Source organism: Microtus ochrogaster, chromosome 5 (assembly GCF_000317375.1).
Source record: "Microtus ochrogaster isolate Prairie Vole_2 chromosome 5, MicOch1.0, whole genome shotgun sequence".
In the NCBI taxonomy this organism is placed as follows: Eukaryota; Metazoa; Chordata; class Mammalia; order Rodentia; family Cricetidae; genus Microtus; species Microtus ochrogaster.
In genome coordinates, this window is record NC_022012.1 from 59,764,313 (window position 1) to 59,786,326 (window position 22,014).

The 22,014-nt window shown below is 39.0% G+C and overlaps 1 protein-coding gene across 1 annotated transcript in view; it reads left to right on the plus strand.

Moving 5' to 3' along the window:
• Positions 1–1,926: 1,926 nt before the first annotated feature.
• Tmem30a (transmembrane protein 30A) overlaps positions 1,927–22,014 on the plus strand; it is a 28,921-nt gene continuing 8,833 nt past the window's right edge. Inside the window, exons 1-2 of the mRNA XM_005347573.2 lie at positions 1,927–2,402; positions 19,145–19,252. Coding sequence (XP_005347630.1) covers positions 2,172–2,402; positions 19,145–19,252 — 339 coding nt within the window. The 5' untranslated portion in view covers positions 1,927–2,171. The remainder of the gene's footprint in view (positions 2,403–19,144; positions 19,253–22,014) is intronic.

Genomic DNA, 22,014 nt, shown 5'->3' on the forward strand with positions numbered 1-22,014 from the left:
CCTGCCTCCACCTTGCAAATGCTGGGATTATGAATGTGCAGCACCATGACCAGATAGATGGTTTTGTATTTGTTTTTGAAACAGGGTCTTTCTGTGTAGCCCTGACTGTCCCGGAACTCACTCTGTAGCCCAGGCTAGCCTCAAACTCAGAGATCTGCCTGCCTCTGCCTCCCAAGTGCTGGGATTAAAAGTGTGCACCACCACCACCCAGCCACCTTTGGATTTTTAATAAAAAGATACAAAGAGTTAATCTCTCCTACGAGAAACAAAAGGAAAGAGGAAGCAGAAAAGCACACCAGGAACAATCAGATCAGGACTCCTAAAACAACAGCAACAAAGCTTTAAAGCGAAGATGTCCTGCCGTATTCAAGGGAAGTTCCAGGAACCTGTGGATCTAAGTCTCTCCTGCTCAACTCCCTTATACAAAACGGTGTAGCTCTTGTAAATGACCTGTGTCCATCCTCCACACGCTCTAAACCCTCTAGAGGTTATACTATTTCTAATACCCAAAACAATGCAAATAACCACTGAAAGGGTAACGATGGAATTCGTCTCCGTGTTTATTAGCACAGAAGCATTTTTCCCCTGAATATTTTCAATTGTAGGTTGAAGGCTTGACCATAGTAGTAAAACCAGTCGTAAAAGTAGAGTAAAATTCTTAAAAAGTAGAGTAGTGAAACTAGGTAAAGGAACTAACACATTTAACTGTGTGATGCTCCAAACAAGAGTGGGAGGCAGAAAAAAGACTTCAGGATCAACCCCCAACTGTGATGAACATTTCACTAATCAACAGAACTTACAAATTACAAAGATAGAAGGGTATGCCTCTTTATGGCTGACTGTTTTCCATTTGAGCTTGAAGGTAAATGGATTTTGCCAAAGCAAGATAGCCAAAGTATCTTTGTGAAAATAAGAATTTGAAATCACAGACAGAAAAGCATACCGTACCAAGTTAGTTATTATTAGACCACACCAACTATTATATTCCACTAAGTTTTTGACTTGAATGCTTCTGGTCTTTTGAAAAAAAAAACCTGTGAATTCTAAATTATGAGAACCAATCAAAAGGCAAAACTGTTGACAAAGCCTTTTAAAAGTGGGCATTTGTTGTCAGATGGTCTGTATTTCAAACATAATTTAATAATGTAGATACTATATAGTTATTTTTGTAAACTTACATGCTCTTAAGAGAAAATTTGCAAAATATAGACGAGCAAAAAGAAAAAAAAATCCAACCTCCAGTCAACTAATTTTCTATTGTACGGGGCCAGCCTGGTATTATAGTCTGACTGTTTGTCGAGTGCTGGATTACAGTTTAGTCTCTTTATGAGTGTTACCTTGGTAGGTTCAAGTATGAAATACTTCATTTTAAACAAGTGTTCTGCCTTTTAATTATCAACTTAAATTGATATTACGTTTACAATAAACTTTCTAAATCAATGTGCAGAAGACGACGATCATTGATGGGAAGGGAAGAAAGTGAGCATCGTTCAGGAGCGAGGGGTTAGAGCTGAACTAGGTCACGTTACTGATTTTTTACATCAAACGGGTCTCCACACTTAAATTCACAGCCGCACTTTGAATGGCGAGTTAAAACTCAGTAGGGATCAACCTTCTAAACAATGTGGACTTTGGAACGCTACAATTTCCGTCGGAGAAGGCGTAGCCTTAAAAATAAAAATCCACCCAGCGCCGAATTTACAGGTCCCGACCTCAGTGTCCATGATAGCGACAACAAACAGAAGCGACCCCGGCCCGCGGCAAGCGAAGACCCTAGCGTTCCAGGGCGCAGGCGCCGCGGCGTCGCCCAGGGCCGCGCATGCGCTCACGTCGTCTCGCGCCGGGCCTAAACCCCTCACTTTGTCGTCACAGGGCAGATGATCAGGGTGCGTCCGCCTTTTCCCTCCCCCTTCAACCCTCCTACCCCCTCCCTCCCCTCGTCCCTCAATCTTCTCCCCGTTTCCTCTCTCTTCCTCCCTGGGGCGGCTCCTGAAGACTCCCGCTTCCGGTCAGAGGCGGTCTGCAGTAGCACGCCCCGCCTCTTCCGTTTACCCGGCGGCGGTGCGGGCGGAGGAGGCAGTAGCGGCAACGGCGCCTGGCAGAGTGGGCAGGCTGGTCCCCTGGGCAGCCTAGCTGGAGGTGGCCGAGCCGAAGCCCAGGGGCCGAGGGCAATGAACTATAACGCGAAGGATGAGGTGGACGGCGGGCCCCCGTGTCCTCCCGGGGGCCCCGCCAAGACCCGGAGGCCGGATAACACGGCCTTCAAACAGCAAAGGCTGCCCGCCTGGCAGCCCATCCTCACGGCCGGCACGGTGCTGCCTACCTTCTTCATCATCGGCCTCATCTTCATCCCCATTGGCATCGGCATCTTCGTCACCTCCAACAACATCCGTGAGATCGAGGTGAGGGAGGGGCGTGGCGAGGGTCCCCTGGTTCCCCGAAGGTGACAGGCGGGCCCCGCCCTCCGGTGCCGCCTCGGGTTCTTCTGCGGGTTTTCTGAGTTTGCAGTTTTGGCGTCTAGGTTCCTTTTGCTTTCGGTCTACATGGCTGGGAACGGAAAGAATGTCAGGTGGACAAGATTTATTTATTGGGTAGTTTGTGTGGTTGTCTGAGGGTTAGAGTATTTGTTTTTCTAGCAGTAGAGAAGGAAAAAGTTAGATAAAACTCGGAGGCAGCGCGCAGGATCACTGTTGTTACTTGGGTGGGGATTATTCCCGGACACAGAGATTAACAAATTGGTCTTTGTTGAAGGACCCGGAGTCATAGATGTATTGATTCTTCTGTGAAGAAATTTGTCACATGTTACAGAGCACACAGTAACTTTCATTTTGAGCTAATTAGATAGTTTTAGTTGCTGGCCGTGGTGTAGTTAAAAACATGAAACGTCACTTCTCGTTTGCTTATAGCCAGTATTTATTTCCAATTGTGCTCAACATTTGCCCCAGTTCTCCCTGCTTGATTTTTTTTTTTTTAAAACTGTGCATATCAGTGACTCCGCACGGAATAAATTGGGATCTAGCTATAAAAAATTTCCCTGGCATTGTGTTTCTGAACATTTTACTTAGTCAGGATAGAAACACTGAACTGGGAGAAACATTTGATTTGTCCACTGCCACAATCACAGCATCGTTATCCGTCTGCAGTGGCGAAGACGGGCTGATAAAAGAATGTAAGTACTGCGTGGTGGACAGTACTGGACATCTACAGGGCCCCTTCCATATTTTAGGGAGCTGTGGTCTGTTTGAGATGGCCAAGAGTGATGTTGAGTAACCCCCCTTTGTTCTGTTCTGCCGTATACATACATTTTGTGTACATATTTTAAAAATAAAAATTACGTGTGTGATTTAATTGGACTTCCCCAGTTATTTTAGCTAAGGAGTATTGATACCTTTTTATAGTTTGATTTACAACATTAACATATAAGAAAGGTTGTTATATTTTAACGGCACAGTGCTTTAGTGTTCATGACAGTAGCTAGCGTGTACTTCTAAAATCTTTCACTTAGAATCGTTTTCAGTGTTTTGACTAGAGCAAGTTCACAGCAAATGTTTTTGGCATATATTTTTATCGTCCTGTTTTTTATCCTTGTGATATTCCTGCACATGTATCCTAAAATGCTCCAAAATATAAAACCCAAGGCTTGCCAGGTTTGGACACTAGAAAAGTTTTGATCTCAGAACGTTTTCGATTGCAGACTTCCTGATTAGGTATGCTTAAATGGAGAAGACCATACAAATATTCCAGGATGTAAAAATAATAATAAAAGAAATCCTCATACGTGAAACACTTGTGTTCCCGTCTGTGTCCGGCAGTACTCAAATCTGAGCTCTGCCACTTTTAATTACCTCAGATTTGGGGCAGTTTATTTCTCTGAAGGCTAGTTTTTTAATCTCTAAAATGAATAGAGTAATGAATTTCTTCTAAGATTTCACAGAAGCAAGATAGTTGTTACGACTTTTGGTTAACTTTGGTTTAAACAATGCTGTGTTAAAATGCCACATTTGAAATGAAAGAAAATGGAAATTAGGAACTGGAAATTTTGTATTAACACCAACTCATGCAGATAGAATGCTTAAAATTTGAGTGTTGGATAGATAGCAAAATTATTTCAAACTGGGCCTGGGGTTATGAGAAAAACCTAGAGAGCTTTTCCAAAAGGGACATACATGTTCATGTGCCTACTCTGTGTGCTGGCGATTGAACTCAGGGCCACAAGAAAGTGCTGTACCACTAAGTTACTTCCCTAGTTCCTCAACCTTTTGTTAGCTGCTGGCTTAGACTAAAAGCCTTTGAGGTTTATTAGAAGTAAACAGGAGGAACTGGAGAGCTGGCTCACCAGTTAAGAGCATTGGTTTCTCTTGCAAGAGTGCTTAGGTTTGATTTCCAGCACCCACATAGTGACTCCCAGCTGTCTTCAACTACAGTTCTAGGTGATCCCATATCCTCTTCCAGCCTCAGCAGGCATCAGAAAGACATCAGCGTGGTCTACAGACAGGCAAACAAAATACTTGTACACATTAAAATAATAGAAATGTTTTTTTTTTTTTGTTTTTTTTTTTTTGTTTTTTCGAGACAGGGTTTCTCTGTGGCTTTGGAGCCTGTCCTGGAACTAGCTCTGTAGACCAGGCTGGTCTCAAATTCACAGAGATCCGCTTGCCTCTGCCTCCCGAGTGCTGGGATTAAAGGCGTGCGCCACCATCGCCCGGCTAGAACTGTTTTATAGCCAGACATGGTGCACATGCATGTCTGCATCCCAACACAAGGGAGGCAGAGAATGGATCTCTGGCCCTGGTCTACATAGTGAGTTCCAGGATAAACAGAACTAAGTAGACTCTATATCAAAACAACAAAAGTAAATAAAAAGAAACAAAAATAAAATAGTAAATAAAGGTAAATGGGAAATGAGCATTTCTTACCCAGATTGATTCCCACTCCTTTCCATCTGTTAAGTTTCCTTTTGAAAGCGCAGTACCCTCATTTCTGTTTTAGTTTAAGTTACTGGGGCAAAGGAGACTTGTAAATCAAAATGCTTGGCTTTAAGTGTTTTGCTCAGAACTTGAAATTTTTAAGTAAAACTAATGGACATTCTCCCAGAAATACTATAGTAAAATATTACTATTCTTATAATGCCCCAGACTCCCCTTAAAACAGTGGTTTTTTTTTGTAAAAGTTACTTTTATTTTATTTATTTTATATTTTTTATTTTAATGCTCATATTTAGTAGTAACTTCACTTGTTAAGTTTATGAATTGTCTGTCTGCCTCCCTCCCTCTCTTTCCTTCCTTTTTTGGGGGGGGTGGGGAATTCAAGACAGGGTTTCACTGTGTAGTCCTGGCTGTCTGGGAACAAGCTCTGTAGACCACCAGGCTGGCCTCAAACTCACAGAGATCTGCCTGCCTCTGCCTCCCTAGTGCTGGGATTAAAGGTGTGTTCCACCATTACCTGGCTAAGTTTGTGAATTTTATAATTTTATTTGGTTGGTTTTTAGATTTTCTAGGTTAAGTGAAATGAGGTTTTTAGAAAAGAACTAGCCATTAAAAATATTTTTCATTATGAATATATTTTTAATACTTAATATCTTTATTATTTGTAGCAAAGACTGAGTATTTCTTTTAATGTGGCAGCATTAGGATTCAAGGCTCCTTTAAGACTTTTGGCCAGGCTGAGATACAAAGCTAACTTGAAAGTGCCATCTGTAACTTCTACAAAAGCATTTATCAGTGTGAAGTTATGTGGTTGTAAATTAGTGCTTAGAGAGCCCAGTCAGGAGGGCTGTTCCTATAGCCCCATGTATTTTAGGCAGACTTGAGGTACAAATGAATCCAGTAATTCTGTGCTAACTTGGGTGACATAGATCTAGTATCCAAAAATCAGTAAAAGAAAAACTAATTAATCGTTAGAGTCAGATGGGTGTGTTATTTAAAGCAACATTTGACATTTAACATAACATAAATTCAGTAATAACTAGAAGTAAACATTTACATAAAATTAATAATGCCTAAAATGTTGAAATCTTAGCAACATTCCCCCCAATTTGCTAAATTCCCTCTTATACTCTTTTTTTAACTTTCATTTTCTACTGTTATTTTGTCTTGATTATTTTCTGTTTCTGATAAAAATTTGCTATCTATATTTTTATTTCTTCCTAGCTTGAATCTTTAGATTGTAAGGATCTTGAAGAAGATTAAGTCTTTCATCTACACTTAGTAATCTTGTTTTTACTTAAACTTTAGTGTAGAATCAAGGAAGGATAACTTGTTTCTTAGAAATGATGGTTGAAGATTAGGCATTTATGCTAAGAAATTTAAAGATTTTAATACCCAAATGTATTGCAGTAACTAAATAGGGAACCGTTGGCAATTAAGAGCTTTGAGTAATAGGGTTTTGTTTCCAGTAAGTAGCTGCTGGAGTGTTTATTTTAGGGCCAGGACTGAGACTGGTTTTCCAGAAGAACATTTGCAATCAGTTTGGTTATAGGAAATACCAACTTAAATAACAGTTGTATGGGATGTTTTTCTCAAAGAATTAGGTTCTTAAGAAGTAGAGCTATGTTGCTGCCAAGAAATTGTATATAACTGTTGTGATTATATCTTGAATTTCATCAGCCAAAAAGGTGCAAACCCTTTTTTCTTTTTAGTCGAGAACTTTCTTCTGTCTCTGCATCCTAAAATATTTATTTTCTAACCTTTTATAGACACAAAACAATCCGCCCCCCATATTCAGAGTTTTAAAGATATGTACTGGTAAATTTAGCAGTTAATACTAAAATGGTAGTGCAAATTACTCATTCTGAGGACTTCAGAAAATTCTTTAAGTACTTAAAATGCCCCTTTTAACTTAAAGTGACTAATACTTAAAGTGACTTGCCTTATTAGTCAGCATTTTGTTATGTGACTTATTTAGGTCTTCTATCGATTTCCATTTAGGTAAATCTACATTCAAAAATGGAGTTTTCCAGCTCTCCTTGTATACAGTGTAAAAATGCATGTCCTTCAAATTTCTCTTTGTCACCACATTGCTATTACTTAGGAATAAGCTGTGCTTTTAGGATTACTAAGAAGTCTTGGGTTGACTTAGAGGAACATTCATAGTTGTCTGTAACATTTTAGCCAACCTCCTTAGCCCTCTCTGTCCTCTACTGCCCCTGGTGCTTCGTCACTAGGATTTAAGCTAGTTGCAAGGTCTTAAGCTTACTGTATTCTGAACTGTGCTATATATATATATACTTTTGCCGTTTAAACAATGTTAATTTTCAAAATAGGGGTTTTGCGTTCCCTCTTCTACTTTGAGAGCCTCTTTTTCCTTTGAGGTTTAGAACTGTTCCTCCTGTGTAGACTTTGTCTTTGAAAACTAGTGGATGTTACAACTGGCAGGTTTCATTAGTCAGGCTCCCCTTGAGTTTCAGCTGACAGGGGATGTAGTGGTTATTTGATAGGGAAAACTCATACATTCTCTATTTATCAAGAATTTTTGATCAGCGTTGGACATTTTCTTTACTTTTTTTTTTAAAGATTTATTTTTTTATTATGTATACAGTATCCTGTCTGACTGTATGCTTGCTAGCCAGAAGAGGGCACCAGATCTCATTAAAGATGTTTGTGAGCCACCATATGGGTACTGGGAATTGAACTCAGAACCTCTGGAAGAGCAGTCAGTGCTCCTAACCTCTGAGCCATCGCTCCAGCCCGCGTTGGACATTTTCTATATACAAAGTACTTCTTTGAAAAAGTTTGAGGACAGAACTCCCCCCACCCTCCTTTTATTTTGTTTTATTTTATTTTATTTTTCCAGCAGAGAGCATTCCTTTTGGGGAAGAAATGATTTAGAGTAGCAGGAGATGCAGATGTCACTTAGTGACAGAGCACTTCCCTGGCTGTGATAGTGTATCACCCCTCAACATTTAAAAGATGGGTGGCAGGAAGATCAGGAGTTCAAGGCCAAACTTAGCTACATAGAGATTTATACAGACCAACAACCCCCCCCAAACAAAAACAAACAAAACCCAAAAACTATGGGGGTGTGGAGCAAAGCAAAGAAACATTATAGGAAAATTAATCATTGCTAGGTGAGTGGCAGCAGCAGAGTGTGCCTGAGCAGTTCAAAGAAAGACAAGCTTTTGCTGGATGTGGTAGTGCATGTGCCCTGGTTTTGTTTCTTGTTGTGATAAGACACCTTGACAGGGGAACTTGGTGGAGAAAGGGGCTATATTAGCTCACTTCTGGGTTTCAGTCCACATTGCAGCCAAGAACTTTTTCCTTTTTTATGTGGCTCAGGATTCAATCCAGGGAATGGTGCCTTACCTTTTTCGTCTAGATCTTTTTGTATCAGTGAACCTGTTCAAGACAGTTCTCCACAGACATGCCACAGGGTAACCCGGTTTAGACAACCACTCATTGAGAGTCCCTTTTCAAATGATTCTAGACTATAGCAAGATGGAGATTAAAACTAACCGCCACAACTCTACTTGTCAATTTGATGTTTAAAACATCACCTTTAAGTCATGACATTCCTTGTCCCCAAAGGCTTACATCATAATATAAAATGCAGTTCAACCATAAAAGTCCTCATTGTCTTAAAAAATTCTAACACTTTAAAAGTCCAGTCTCTTAACAGTGTGCATCTAGAAAATTAAAACCAGGCTACATACTTCTAACATATAATGATACTAAGCAAACATTCTTCTTCTAAAAAAGAACAGCTAGGGGCATAAAAGAGTTGTACCAAAGCAAAACAAAAATCTGCCAGGGAAACATCAAATACTACAGCTCTGTGTCCAGCGTTTGAGTGGGGCTTCTAAAATAATTGTTTGGGTTCCATTTCTGTAGCTGGCCTTGGCAGTCCCCCTAAGGCCCTGGCATCTTCAGTTTCCTGGTGTCTGAGTATTCAGTTTCACAGCTACTTACAATGTCTTCTCATGACTTCTTTGAGGGAACTCTGACTTGACATATGTTGCCTCTTAGTTTCTCTTCACGACAATATCAATCTTATATCACATGGAGGATGCTTATTGCCAGCTTTTGCTGCCAGCTTGAGATATACCCCAGGTCTCTTTGGGTTTCCGCTTGTATTGACCCTGTGTAGCACAGGAGTCTTATCTACAGTGGTTCTGATCTCTGTATCACAGCTGCATCTTCAGCACCAATCTGAATGCCATCCTGTGTTGAACATTCTTCTGCCAAACCAATCAGTTCATTATCTTTAAATTAAATTTTATTTAGGCTCTCAGGATATTGGCAGAGAAAAAAATCAAATTATAGTCCAAAATGTCATACCACTGGCCCATGTCCCAGTTTCTGATAGAGTTTTTGTTCCCTTCTGAAACCTTGTTAATTGGACCTCCATTGTCCTCATTTGTCTCAGCATTCTTAATACCTTTTGTGCTTGCACAAGAACAGTTCACTAAGCTCTGCTTCCAGCATTCAATAGCAGGTATGATTGACATGATATATACCCATCAACAGTTCAACAGTGGGCAGGCAAGATTTTCATTGCATATCACATGCCTTAGGAACATAATATGGTGGTTACAGAACCATCTGAATAAAGCTTTTAAGCTGCCTTTTACATTCTAGAAAAGTTTCTGCACCCTGATAAGCCTCTCCACCAACACAGCAATCCAAATTAGACCAAATCAGACTGAATTAGAAAAAGCCCAGGTTTAATGGATAAAAACACTCCTGATTTTCAGCCCCCCCCCCTAGAGGAGATGGGCAAGGAATACTGGAAAACCACGTGTCTGTTTTCTGGGGGGGCAGTTTAAATGCCCCATGGGAGTGATCTTGAGCATCTCTAAGGTCTGGGTCATCATTTGTCTTTCTGAGATGCAGCAGAATTTGGAGGGGATTTGGGTTAGAACTTCCACCAGAATGATCCATACTTTGGGTCTATGGATGCCAGGGGCTGAGGTGAAGCTTCCACCAGAACAATTCTTTGTGACTGGCTTTCAAGCTCAAGGTTCAAGTTGGAGGCCAGACTTCTGCTTGTCTTTTCTGGGTATCAACAGTGTAGAATGAAGGACGAACAAAGGGCTAAGGGAAAAAGATTCTTGGAAGCTGATACACTGCACCAACCCTACTTGTTACCATAGTCACACTAGCTCTAAGGCAGGCTGGAAATTTTAGCTTTATTCTGCTAACAAGAAAAGTAACATAAAAATTGGGGTGAGAGCTTGTTAGTAGTCATTCTCTGCATCACAGGGTTGTAGTAATATTCACCATCTAGTAAAATGGTACATCAGCCAAATGAGAATTAGATCTTCTACACATGAAAGTCCTGGGTAAATATGTAGTATTGAGTTGAATTTCATAGAAAAATAGATTGTGTTATATTTATGTGAAGAACAAATTTGTTATGTGGTTTTGCTAATACATTAGGATAGAATATGTTATATTATAAATATATATAATATAAACTGTGGGAGTGTCATATATCAATCTGTTGATTTCATTGGTTGAGTAATAAACAAACTGCTTGGGCTCATAGCTTAGAACATAGGTGGGTGGAGTAAACAGAGCAGAATGCTGGGAGGAAGAGGAAGTGAGGTAAGACACCTCAGACAGAGACGCCATGCTCCCGGCTCCTGGGCGGATGCGGGGATAGCTCTGCTCTCTGAGACACACACAATGAAGCTCCCACCCAGGATGGACATAGGCTAGAATCTTCCCGGTAAGACTGGTGCTCACAGATTACTAGAGATGGGTTGATCGTGATATCAGAATTAGTCAGTAAGGGCTAGAGCTAAAGGGCCAAGCAGTGATTAAAAGAATATAGTGTCCGGGTAATTATTTCGGGTAAAGCTAGCCGGGTGGCCGGAAGCAGCCCGCCGCTCATATTACAACAATAAACTATGTAAGGGATATTGAATATCATTACTTTTTTCTTCAACCTTTTAAGTGAGTTCTGTTCAGTTTACAAATTTGTGTAATTTTCTCTTAAAACATCCTACATTAATTGTTTGCAAATAAAACTTAACTAATATTTTAGGACTTTATTAATTTTTAATTTAATGCGATTCTATTATTATTCTCATATTATTTTGGGTGAGACATTTCTCTAGCCCAATTTTGTTCATTCTTATCAATCATTAATTAACGTTTTAATTTGCTGCTTTTGAGGTGTTGTTAGATGGTAGAAAATGCTCAGAGGGGGGGCTGGAGAGATGGCTTGGCGGTTAAGAGTCCTGCCTGCTCTTCCAAAGGTTGTGAGTTCAATTCCCAGCAACCACATGGTAGCTCACAACCATCTGTAATAAAAATCTGGTGCCCTCTTCTGGCCTGCAGGCATATATACAGACAGAATACTAAGAATACTGTACACATAATAAATAAATAAATAAATAAATAAATCTTTTAACAAAAGAAAATGCTCAGAGGGAAAAGGAAGGGTTGAAGGATGGTTTGCAGTTTCAAGTAGTGCATGGATTAAACAAATTAGTGATTAACTCGCAAGTCACCAGTAATGCTGCTATATCGCATTAAGGAAAGAAATAAAAGATTTTCCCTTTGGAGTCATTTAACCAAAGCAAGTCCAGACTTGAATTTTCTACTTCATGCCTCTGGTGTCTTTTGTTCTCTGACCATTCCATGTATCTGAATTTGTGCGAATCTGTTATTCTGTTCTTGTGCTGGTATCCATGTCTGTCCCCGTGTATCTGTCTGCTGTATGACTCTGACTCTCTCTGTCTCTCTGTCTCTCTCTGTCTCTCTGTCTGTCTGTCTCTCCCCCCCCTCGCCCCCGTCTGTGTATATCTGTCCCTAACAGAGGGCTTTGCCCTATCTTTATTGAATAGCACAGAAAGTATTACATGGGGGAAGGAATGAAGGATACTTTACAAAAATCTTTTAAGAGCTTACAAGGAAATTAAGTCACTGATTTCAGCAGACCACAACTGACTCAGACACTAAACAGTACTACAAATATCATTGTTTATCAAGCAATATCTAAATGTTGTGTTCAATATTTATAGTGGACATTCAGTTTAGAAGATTGCTTTCAACCTCCATGTTTGCTGCTTTCAGCAAATTATACACTTGCATAGGTCAGGGCCATGGAAAAGTGCACACTTTGAGATTACAGCTATGTATTACTGTAATAGCTACTGTTGATTACAATTGATTGTAAACGTTGAGCTATAATGGGAAATCTCAGGCATTTAAGGTTGATTGCTACTTTGTTCTCTTAAAAGCAGGTTAAACAAACAGGCTGTGTACACAATGGATAGCTGTCAAAAGTGACCTTAAGGTATATTACTAATTCTGAGTGTGAGGTCCCACAAAGTTTCAATCTCTTAGAATGTATTTTATTGTAATATATTGCCACAAAATAGCATGTACTGGGGAACCCTAAGTAATAGTGTTGATATGTGGGGGAAAACTCCCCATGCAGAAATAGTAAGAGCAGCGGAGGAGTGTGTTTAGAAGAAGGAACCACAAAGAAGCCAGTGTGGCAGTGGCAGAGTGAGAAGAGGGGGAAATAGATCAGATTAAAGTAGTGCATGTTAGGGTGCACTTAACACAGCTGATACTATGACTACAGGCAATTTAGTGAGAAGCCATTAAACAGTTTTGTATAGCTAAGTCATTCTGAGCACTTGGATCTATAAACCCAGCGCTGTAAAAGAAATGAATGAACTCAAATTGATGAAGGAAAGTAAGTTGTTTTTTTGTTTTTTTTTGTTTTTGTGTGTGTGTGTGTGTGTGTTTTTCAGTGTGATTAAGTGAGAGAGGAGCAAAAATCTTAATTCCTTCCCACTATGTTATCTTACGTACACAGAAAACCACTGGACTGACTAGAAGGTGCACATTAAGTGTAAGACAAGATTACAGGTCCTTTCTTTCATAGGGATAAAAGGGTCTGGGCCTCAGAATGCTCCCATTTCTTCTCTGCCACAGAGACAGTTGTGTTATTTATTTATTTATTTATTTATTTATTTATTTATTTATTTATTTATTGTCCTAGGTAGAGGAAAATGGAGTCTTAGATATCTAATATTTTTAGAAAAGAAGAGTCCTGGTTTGTGGATCTAAAGTCCCCACCCCTTTTATTCTGTCAGAATTCTTTGTCCATTTTCTTAGATGGGCATAGATGGAAGCATTTTGTTTTGTTTTTTTTTTTTAAAACAAGTAAAAAACCTCTCTTGGGAGACCACATTCAGCTCTACATTATATTAAACACACCAATTTTGCCAATGAAACAAGGTAATGATAGTCTGGTAGTGGAAAGGAGACACACAGGTGTCTCTGTCTTTCCTCTCCTTAGGACTGAAGTGTAGGTTTTGGAGAGGGAGGGCAGAAGGAGGGTTCTAGAGTGACAGTGGTCCTTCAGAGAAGAGATTTATTAATCTTACAGCAAGTTGTATGAGGATTGAGTACTGGGTAGACAAAGTGAGTGTCTATTCTTAAAGGGTTCCGTAGAAGAGGAAGTCCTGAACTGTGAGGATGTGGGCTATGTTACTATGCAGCCTGTGGTAGGTGACCGCATCACAGAGACTCTGGATAGGAGAGTCAGTGTAGTCTAGCTGCCTTGGGCTTCATGGGCTTGTGAGGGTGGAGGCCCCTTTCCTTGTGAGACCTGTGTAGCCTTTCCGGTTTGCAGCAGCTGTGAGAGAAGTGAGATGCTGGGGGTGGGGGTGCGTACATCTGTGAGGTTCTTTGGCTGCAGCAGCTGTCAGATTTGGCTTGTAACAGGGATCATTATTATAAAGTGACACAATGGCACTGTTAAGACTTTAACAGTGGGCCTGGCATAGCATGGGTTGTATTGCCTGGGGCATAAGAAGAAGTAGGGGGTGCTGGAGAGATGATTCAGAGCTTAAGAGCACTCGCTGCTTTTCCAGAGGTTCTGAGTTCATTTCCCAGCAACCACATGGTGGCTCACAACCATCTATAGTGGGATCTGATGCCCTCTTATGGCATACATGCAGATAGAGTACTCATACATAAAATAAATCTTTAAAGTATTTTTTAAAGAAAGAGTAGAAGTGGAGTATTTGTGGTTGGTAGAAACCATTTCTCACACCATATATATGGGAACCTGACACCACCCCCCATTCTGCAGCAGTTCTTACCCTATATGCTTCTGTGTATACCTGCTGGGGTGCCTTATAATTTAAGTCAGTACAGAAATGCAAAATAGCATCAGATCCACCTGATTAAAGACTGGTTTTGTGTATTTGGTTTGGTGCTCAGGGCTTTTTGGTGCTAGGGATTGAACCATGTGCTATTCTTATTTAAAATAAGGAAAATAATCACAATCACATGTTTTTTTAGTTTTTTGAGATAGGGTTTCTCTCCTGGAACTAGCTCTTGTAGACCAGGCTGGCCTCTAACTCACAGAGATCCCCTGCTTCCCAAGTACTGGGATTAAAGGTATGTGTCACCACCGCCCAACAAGGGTCACCTACTTTTTAAAAGATTTATTTATTTTATGTTTACCAGTATTTTGCTTATATATGCGTCTGTTTACCATATCCATGCCTGGTGCCCACAAAGGTAAGAAGAGGGCCTTAGATCCCCTGGAACTAGAGTTAGAGGTGGTGCTTGGGATGGAAGCTGAGTCCTCTGCGAGAGCTCTTTACGGCTGAGCTGTGTCTTCAGCCCCTACTCTTGAAGATGATTTGTATTAAGTGCGTATGTGTCAGACACAACACATGTGATAAAAGTAGTAAAATGTGCTATGCATGCCTTTGTGGCTCACTTCCTTCCTTAGCGTTGTCTCATTTCTTTTCCATCTTGAAAATTCTCCAGAATGCAAAGTTTATTCTCATCATCTTTAAATATTTCTTTTCCAATGTTGCCTATATATTTTTCTTTCTTTTCTTGAATTTGTTTAAATTCTTACTTCTTTTAAAAAGTACTGATTCTTTGCTAATGATTGTTTCTGTGCCAACCAGTTGACAGCTTTCTTTGTATTTTTGTCTTTGCTAATGAAGGCTGCCTGATGGTAGAGTGGAAGACAGTTCCTGGGGGAAGGTGTTTAGGAGAAGGAGTGTTGATTGGGCTTGAGTCAGAGGTGATGGAGTCTAGACTAGCATGTGGGAAAGTTCTTGAGAATGTTCTTTTTATGTAATGGAGGTAGCACAGTAGGATTTTGGTAAGGATCAGATAAAATATGTGTATAAAGGAAAACTGTCAACGGTTGATGGTACAATATGCCATTATTTTGTATGTTCTTGTACCTTCTACTGTGCCTTACTCCTATTAAAATTTAAAGGTTAATTATAATGACTTTTAAAAACACTGTTTTCAGAGTTACCTGAAGTTAAAAGATGTAACTTTTAATGCTTTTTTTCTCTTTTTTTTTTTTTTTCCAAGACAGAGTTTCTCTGTAGCTTTGGAGCCTGTCCTGGAACTAGCTCTTGTAGACCAGGCTGGCCTTGAATTCACAAAGATCCACCTGCCTCTGCCTCCTGAGTGCTGGGATTAAAGGTGTGAGCCACCACCACCTGGCTTAATGCATTTTTATAATCAGCAGTTCATTATGAATGTTATAGCTGTCTATTTTAAGTATTATTTGATATTTAATAATTATTATTCTAATAAAATACAAAGTTTTATTATACTAAAGTATAATATGATTTCCAATTCCATCAGATTATTTTTGTTTAGTTAAGTCTATCTTTTTGCTTACTATTACTTTTAGTGCTTTCTCTCCTCCCCTGGGAACCAGGAATCTAACAGTTACCCACATATGTACTGAAATGTTGGAAACTTTCCATCTCCCTGAGTCTTTGTGAATGTTCTCCAGATAGAACTCAGTTATTGAAATTGGGGCAAGATAACCCTTAAGATGTTGACTCATTTCCCGATGTTTTGACTCAGTCCCTGGGAAGGGGTCAAAGTAACCCTCAAATGTTTCCTTTTATCTCACCTGATCTGGCAACTGCCCTCCAGTCCTGGCTCGGACCAATTATTGTTAATAGCCCTTTGAATAAGCCAGTCCCAATAGTTGGAAAGCAATACCAGAGTTCTCCACCCCCCCTTGTTTCTATGACTTTTTGCTTTAAAAGTAGCCTGTACCAGCTATTTGGGGTCTTTTTGGCTTCTTGAATGCTGAAAGACCCTGTTGCTACAGAATTAATTAAATCCTCTGCTTTTACATCAACTGTGGTGTGAGAGTGGTCTCTTGGGACAACTCCTCGGTGATTGGACTTCAGGGTTCAACACTAACAAGTGGTGGTCAAGTTAAAGAGGGTGATTTGAAAGGTTTCTATACTTATTTCATAGGTAAGTCTTAAGAGAAAGAAAATGTGGAATTAAAAATACAGTTTCCTTTGTGACTTATTCTGACAAATTTAGTATATAATTGGACTGATGTGTATAAGCAGGCTTTGGTACCGAGTTGTAGCTTGCTGGTCTAATGAAATTCATGTGTGCTTTCCTATCTTCATTTAGTTTTCTTAGTTACATGCCTTGTTTATTGGTGATATTTGCAATGAAAAATAATTAAAACACAGTTCTACTAGTTAACAAGCTTCTGTGAAAAGCAGTTGTACAAGACATTAACAATTTGATAAAACCAAGTTTTCTTAGACAATTGTAGTTTTTGAAAAATTATGTTATAATTTATATGGTGTTTTGTTTTCTAGGTACAAATTTTAATTTTTTATATTATAAAGGTAACTTTTATTTTAAATTTTTGGACTGTTTATTCTTATCAAGATTTAGAAGATACATCATAGACTGGCAGAAAATAATTTAAAATAATACCTGGAATTGTTAAAGAACACTTAAAATATGAAAATGAAGCAGCTTGATAAAAGTGAGCATAAGACCTGATTAGACACGTTCCTCAAAGAAGACAGAAAGGGCCTTAACCACTTGGGACTGTTGTAAAAAATACTGTAGACTGCTGGGCATGGTAGCACACGCCTTTAGTCTAGCTCTCTGGAGGCAGAAGCAAGAGGATCTTTGTGCATTCAAGACAATTTGGTCTTTTAGTAGGTGAATAAATAAACTATAGTACATCAAACTCTGCAAAGATGTAAAGGAAACTTAAGTGCAGATTACCAAGTGAAGCCAGTATGCGAAGGCTACCTACAGTATGACTCCAACTTTGGAAAAGACAAAACTGTGAAGACAGTAAAAAAGGCAGTGCTTACTATGATTTAATACAGAGGATGAATGGATAAAAGACAGATTTTTGTTTGTTTTTTTCGAGACAGGGTTTTATAGAGACTCTGTAGCTTTGGAGTGTGTCCTGGAACTAGCTCTTGTAGACTAGGCTGGCCTTGAACTCACAGAGATCCACCTGCCTCTTGAGCGCTGCCTGGGATTAAAGCCACATGTCACAATCACCATCTAGACAGGAAAAATTTTAAAAGTCAGTTGAAGTATTTTATATTATATATAATTCTCTGTTGTTAATTGCCAACCAAGAGTGAACCTTAAACTATAAATTTAAGATTATGATAATGTCAATGTTCATTTACTGTTGTAATAGCTCACTTTGGGGGAAGATATTAATTGTGGATGTAGTAGTTACCTGAGCAAAACAACTCAAGGAAGGAAAGATTCATTCATGTTGGCTTACAGCTTTTCAGACATTCAGCTCATAACTTTCTTTGTTCCTGTGTCTGAAATGAGACAGAGCATCATGGTAGCAGAAACATGTAGCGGGGGTTACTCATGGTGAGCAGGAAGTAGTTAGAGGAGGTGGACAGGGACAGGAAGCTACTACCTAGGACCTTATCCAGCCGCTTGCTGCTAGTCAGGCCCACGTCTCAGTTTCTAGAGCATCACAAAATAGCACTCCAGCTAGAAGCAAGATCCCAACGTATATAGGCTCTTTTGAGGTGACACTTCCTAACCAAACGTAGCAACAGGTTAGCCTGTGCATCTACACACAGAAGCTATATGGGGATTCTACTACAAGTACTCTTAAAAAAAAAAAATAAAGTGTGTTTAATTTTTTTTCTTATTTATAATGGAAAAGAAAAATTTTGGGTACGAGGGCTGGTCTTCTGACTACCTGGTATTGTAAAATTCAGTTTTGACAGAGTTAGCATCAGATGTTACAGGTTCAAAGCATAGTCCCTAATAACTGGCCTTACTTTGGATACAAAACAGTTCCCTAGGCTAAACACACTTTTTGCTCCAAAGTCAGAAGGCTCCCATGATCTCATCTTCCTACCTCTCATAAGATTGTCTTCCTTAAAATGCCATATGCTAGGGAAGAGGAAGGTTTTTGGAAGAAAAACAAAGGGTGGGTCTGAACATAGAGTTTCCATGCCTTCTCCCTGTGTACTTAGGGTACATCAAGTTTCTAACATATCTGTGCCTTACCAACCAGAAAGCTCCCTGTGCAACAGTCTATGACTGAAGTGCCGGACTACATGATTAGGCATAATTGATTGAATACTGGCTGCATAGTAGTTTAACTGTACATTTATAGCCTTACCTCTCTCCATAGAGGTTTTGCTGAGCCAAAGCCCCTGGTCACAGGTTTAGTCTTTCTGGGACCAGTGAATAATCTTGTTTTCATGTAAACTCTGATGTGAATCAAGGACACACCCAAGTAACTAAAGAAACTATAGTCACCGGGATATTCCAGTGCTGAAGCATGCAGGAACCCAGGTCAGATTGGTGACAGACTTAGCACCAGGTTTTTTGGTGGGAAGAAGTATTCTGCAATTTCTGATGGTTCTGGGGATCAAGTACTTTCCTTGTGCATGCAAGGCAAGCATTCTACCATGAGTTACTTTCTCAGCCCATAGGTTTCCTTCCCTCTTCCCATCCTTCTTTCCCCTCTTTGTTTTTTTCTCAATTTGGAAATGTTCTGTAGAAAACAGAGGTGACTATGAGAGTCTTTAAAATTGTCATATTTAAGAAGAAAAGTTTTTATCTATGAATCTGGCATTTTAGTAGTTTAGAGCTCGTAGCCATTTGCATCTTTATAAGTCGAGTTTTCGAATCTTATGCTTACATTTCTGTCAGTACATAGATTTCTTTGGGTGTAAAGGGAGTACTTTGAAAACAGTACACAAAAGCTTCTTTCGTATTTAGTGCCTCACATTGATAAAGGCACAGCAGGAGTTTTGTCTAGGATGCACACTGCTTTGTTGGACTGACTTTTTCTTTTAATAGTAGGTTATGCAAGTAGCTTTCTCTCTGCTCCAAGGAACTTGCTCAACCTTTTTCTCTTACAGATTGATTACACTGGAACAGAACCTTCCAGCCCCTGCAATAAATGTTTGTCTCCGAATGTGACATCTTGTGTTTGTACCATTAACTTCACACTGGAACAATCATTTGAGGTTTGTGTCTTAAAGTATTATGTTAGAAAAAGGCATGCTGTACAAAATACTAATAATTTTTTTTATTCTTAATTTGTATTGGGAAATCAGCTTAGTTTATTTGAATCTATAGACTTTGAAGATTATTCTATATATCTAGTTGTTGCATAATTAAATTAATTAAATCTGATAACTAAATGCATTATTTGAATTCTTTGCCTTTTAATATTTTGTTGACAAAATTTAAGGCATCTTTTTGATATTCACTAGCCACATTTTTAATGGTAGAAATCTTGTGCTTGTATTTTAAAGTTATAACTTTATTGATATTTTATAGTTTGGTATTTCAACATAGCCCGTGTTTGTGTGGCTGTAGGTGTGGGTGTGTGCATGTGTTCATGCACCCATGTAGTATTAATACTGGTTTCTGTTCTTGGTAACTGAGCACATGGGAAAGGATATAAAATTTCAGAATTGGCACGGATAGAGTTTTTTCTGCTCTTCATCTGAAAATGCAGTTTAAAAACATTCTTCCGGAAGCAAAGCTGTCACATAGTTCATGCCAAGGTTCAAGTTTCCTTGTTTAGATTTTCTACAGGTCGTGATACTTTTCATAACTTCTGGTGGATAGAAGCCATCTAGTGGTTATTGATGCTCTTGCACTGACGTAACCGTGCCTTTGGCTTTGGACAAGCTGTGAAAACCCTTTTGAGAGAAGCCTGAAGAGTGCGGTTTCAGTGTGGGTGGGCAAACTAAAAGATGCTGGGAGTCTGAAGGAATGGGAGAGTTTGAACAACTTAGAAGTTCTGTTTTCTCCTCTTTTGTGTAGAGGGTAGGGGTTTATGGTTTGCTATTTAAAAATCAACATTTTCATTCATTTATTTACTTTTTGATGCATAATTTCATTATGTATTCTAGGTCAGCATTAGGCTTGCTGTGTAACTCAGGTTTGCTTGGAATTAATGATCTTCCATTTGCCTCCTGAGTGCTGGGATTACATGCTTCTTCCACCAAACCCATCAGTATTCAAGTCTTTAAATGAAATATATATGTGTATATATTTCACATATATATATTCTCTTTATATTTCATTCTTCCTCTTTCTCTCTCTAGAGACGCTGTAATCAGAAAGGAGAAATAACATTTTTCCTGCTGCTAATTAGATGGTTTCTTAGCACCTTGTAGTTAATTCAATATATGGGTATTATTTATTTTCCCCAAGATATTTTTGAAGTTGATTTCATAAGAGTACCACTCTTAATTATTATTATTATAAAGCATTATAACTTAATATATTTTAACAACTACTAATTTGCTAATTTCTAGCAGTCTATGGCATGGGGGTGAATATTTGGAGGACAGAAGGGGACCAATGCAAGGTGGGAAACAGAGTAATGAGCAACAATAAGAGCAAAGTAAAAGGATATATATGTATAGAGATGCTATTATTAAATATTTGGTACAGTAACTTTAAAATTGGAAAAATAGTATATGTAACATCCTATTGAAATTATATACTCTTATTCTATTTACAGTTTATTTGGACAATAAATAAAAAGTTTTTAGGTCAGGACTCCAGTTAAGAACACTGGATGCTCTTTCAGAGGTTTCGAGTTCAATCCCAGCAACCACATTGTGGCTCGAAACCATCTATAGAGGGATCTGATGCCCCCTTCTGGTGCAAGGATGTAAATGCAGTTGGAACACTCATACACATTAAATAAATAATCAAATAAATAAATCTTTAAAAAAAAGTTAAGCACGTGGTGGTAGCGCACACCTTTAATCCCAGCACTTGGAAGGCAGAGGCAGGTGGATAGCTGTGAGTTCAGAGTCAGCATGGTCTACAGAATGAGTTCCAGGACAGGGTCTAAAGCTACACAGAGAAACACTGTGTTGGTAGTGGTGGTGGTGGGGCATGGAGTTTTCAGATCGTTTTTCTGAAAGGCAGATGCTAATTGGATAAAAACCAATTTGAATTAGAGAAAATTTTATATTGAAAGTAGCTCAGAGTACACTAATAGTTTTCAATATTATTTTTTAATGAAAATAATAATTTGTGCATGCTTGTATGTAGGTGTGCAGTATGCTGTGTGCATGTCTTCCTGTCACCTTATTTTATGAGACAAGTTTCTATCTGAACCTGGAGCTTCTCATTTAAATGAGACTGGCTAGCCAGAAGGTTCCTGTATTCGCCTGTCTCCTCCCTTTCCTCCATCCCCATCATTCTCCATCTCTGGGATTATAGACGGATGTTGCCATGCCTGACTTTCATGTTGGTGCTGGAATTCACACTGAGGTCCTCGTGCTTGCACAGCAGGCACTTTACCTAGTGAGTCATCTCTGCGGACTGCACACACACTTTAAGGATAGTTTAAAAGTTGTGTGCTTTTGTAGCATAACTTGTTTAACTTTATTTACAATTGCATAATTTATTTTTGTGTTTTTGCTTGCTTTTGTGGTGTTGAAAATTGAATTCAGGGCCTTACACATGAACATTCCCTACAAATACTCTATCACAATTGTAATTCCAGTGATTATCAAGTATTTGGTAAATAGCTTTCCTAAGCCAGTTAGTGCAGTGTACCTAGGACTGCTTAGTTCAGTACCTAATTCAAAGGTAGTAATATTTTCCCTTCTTTTAAAATTTAAGAATTTAAGAGTTAGAGTATAGTTGTTCTATTATGAATTCATTTAAATTTAATTGTACAATTTTTGTTGTGTAATTTGTTGCTATTTCATCTCAGTATCAGTTTTCTGTCCTGCCTGGTTCCCACAGTAGT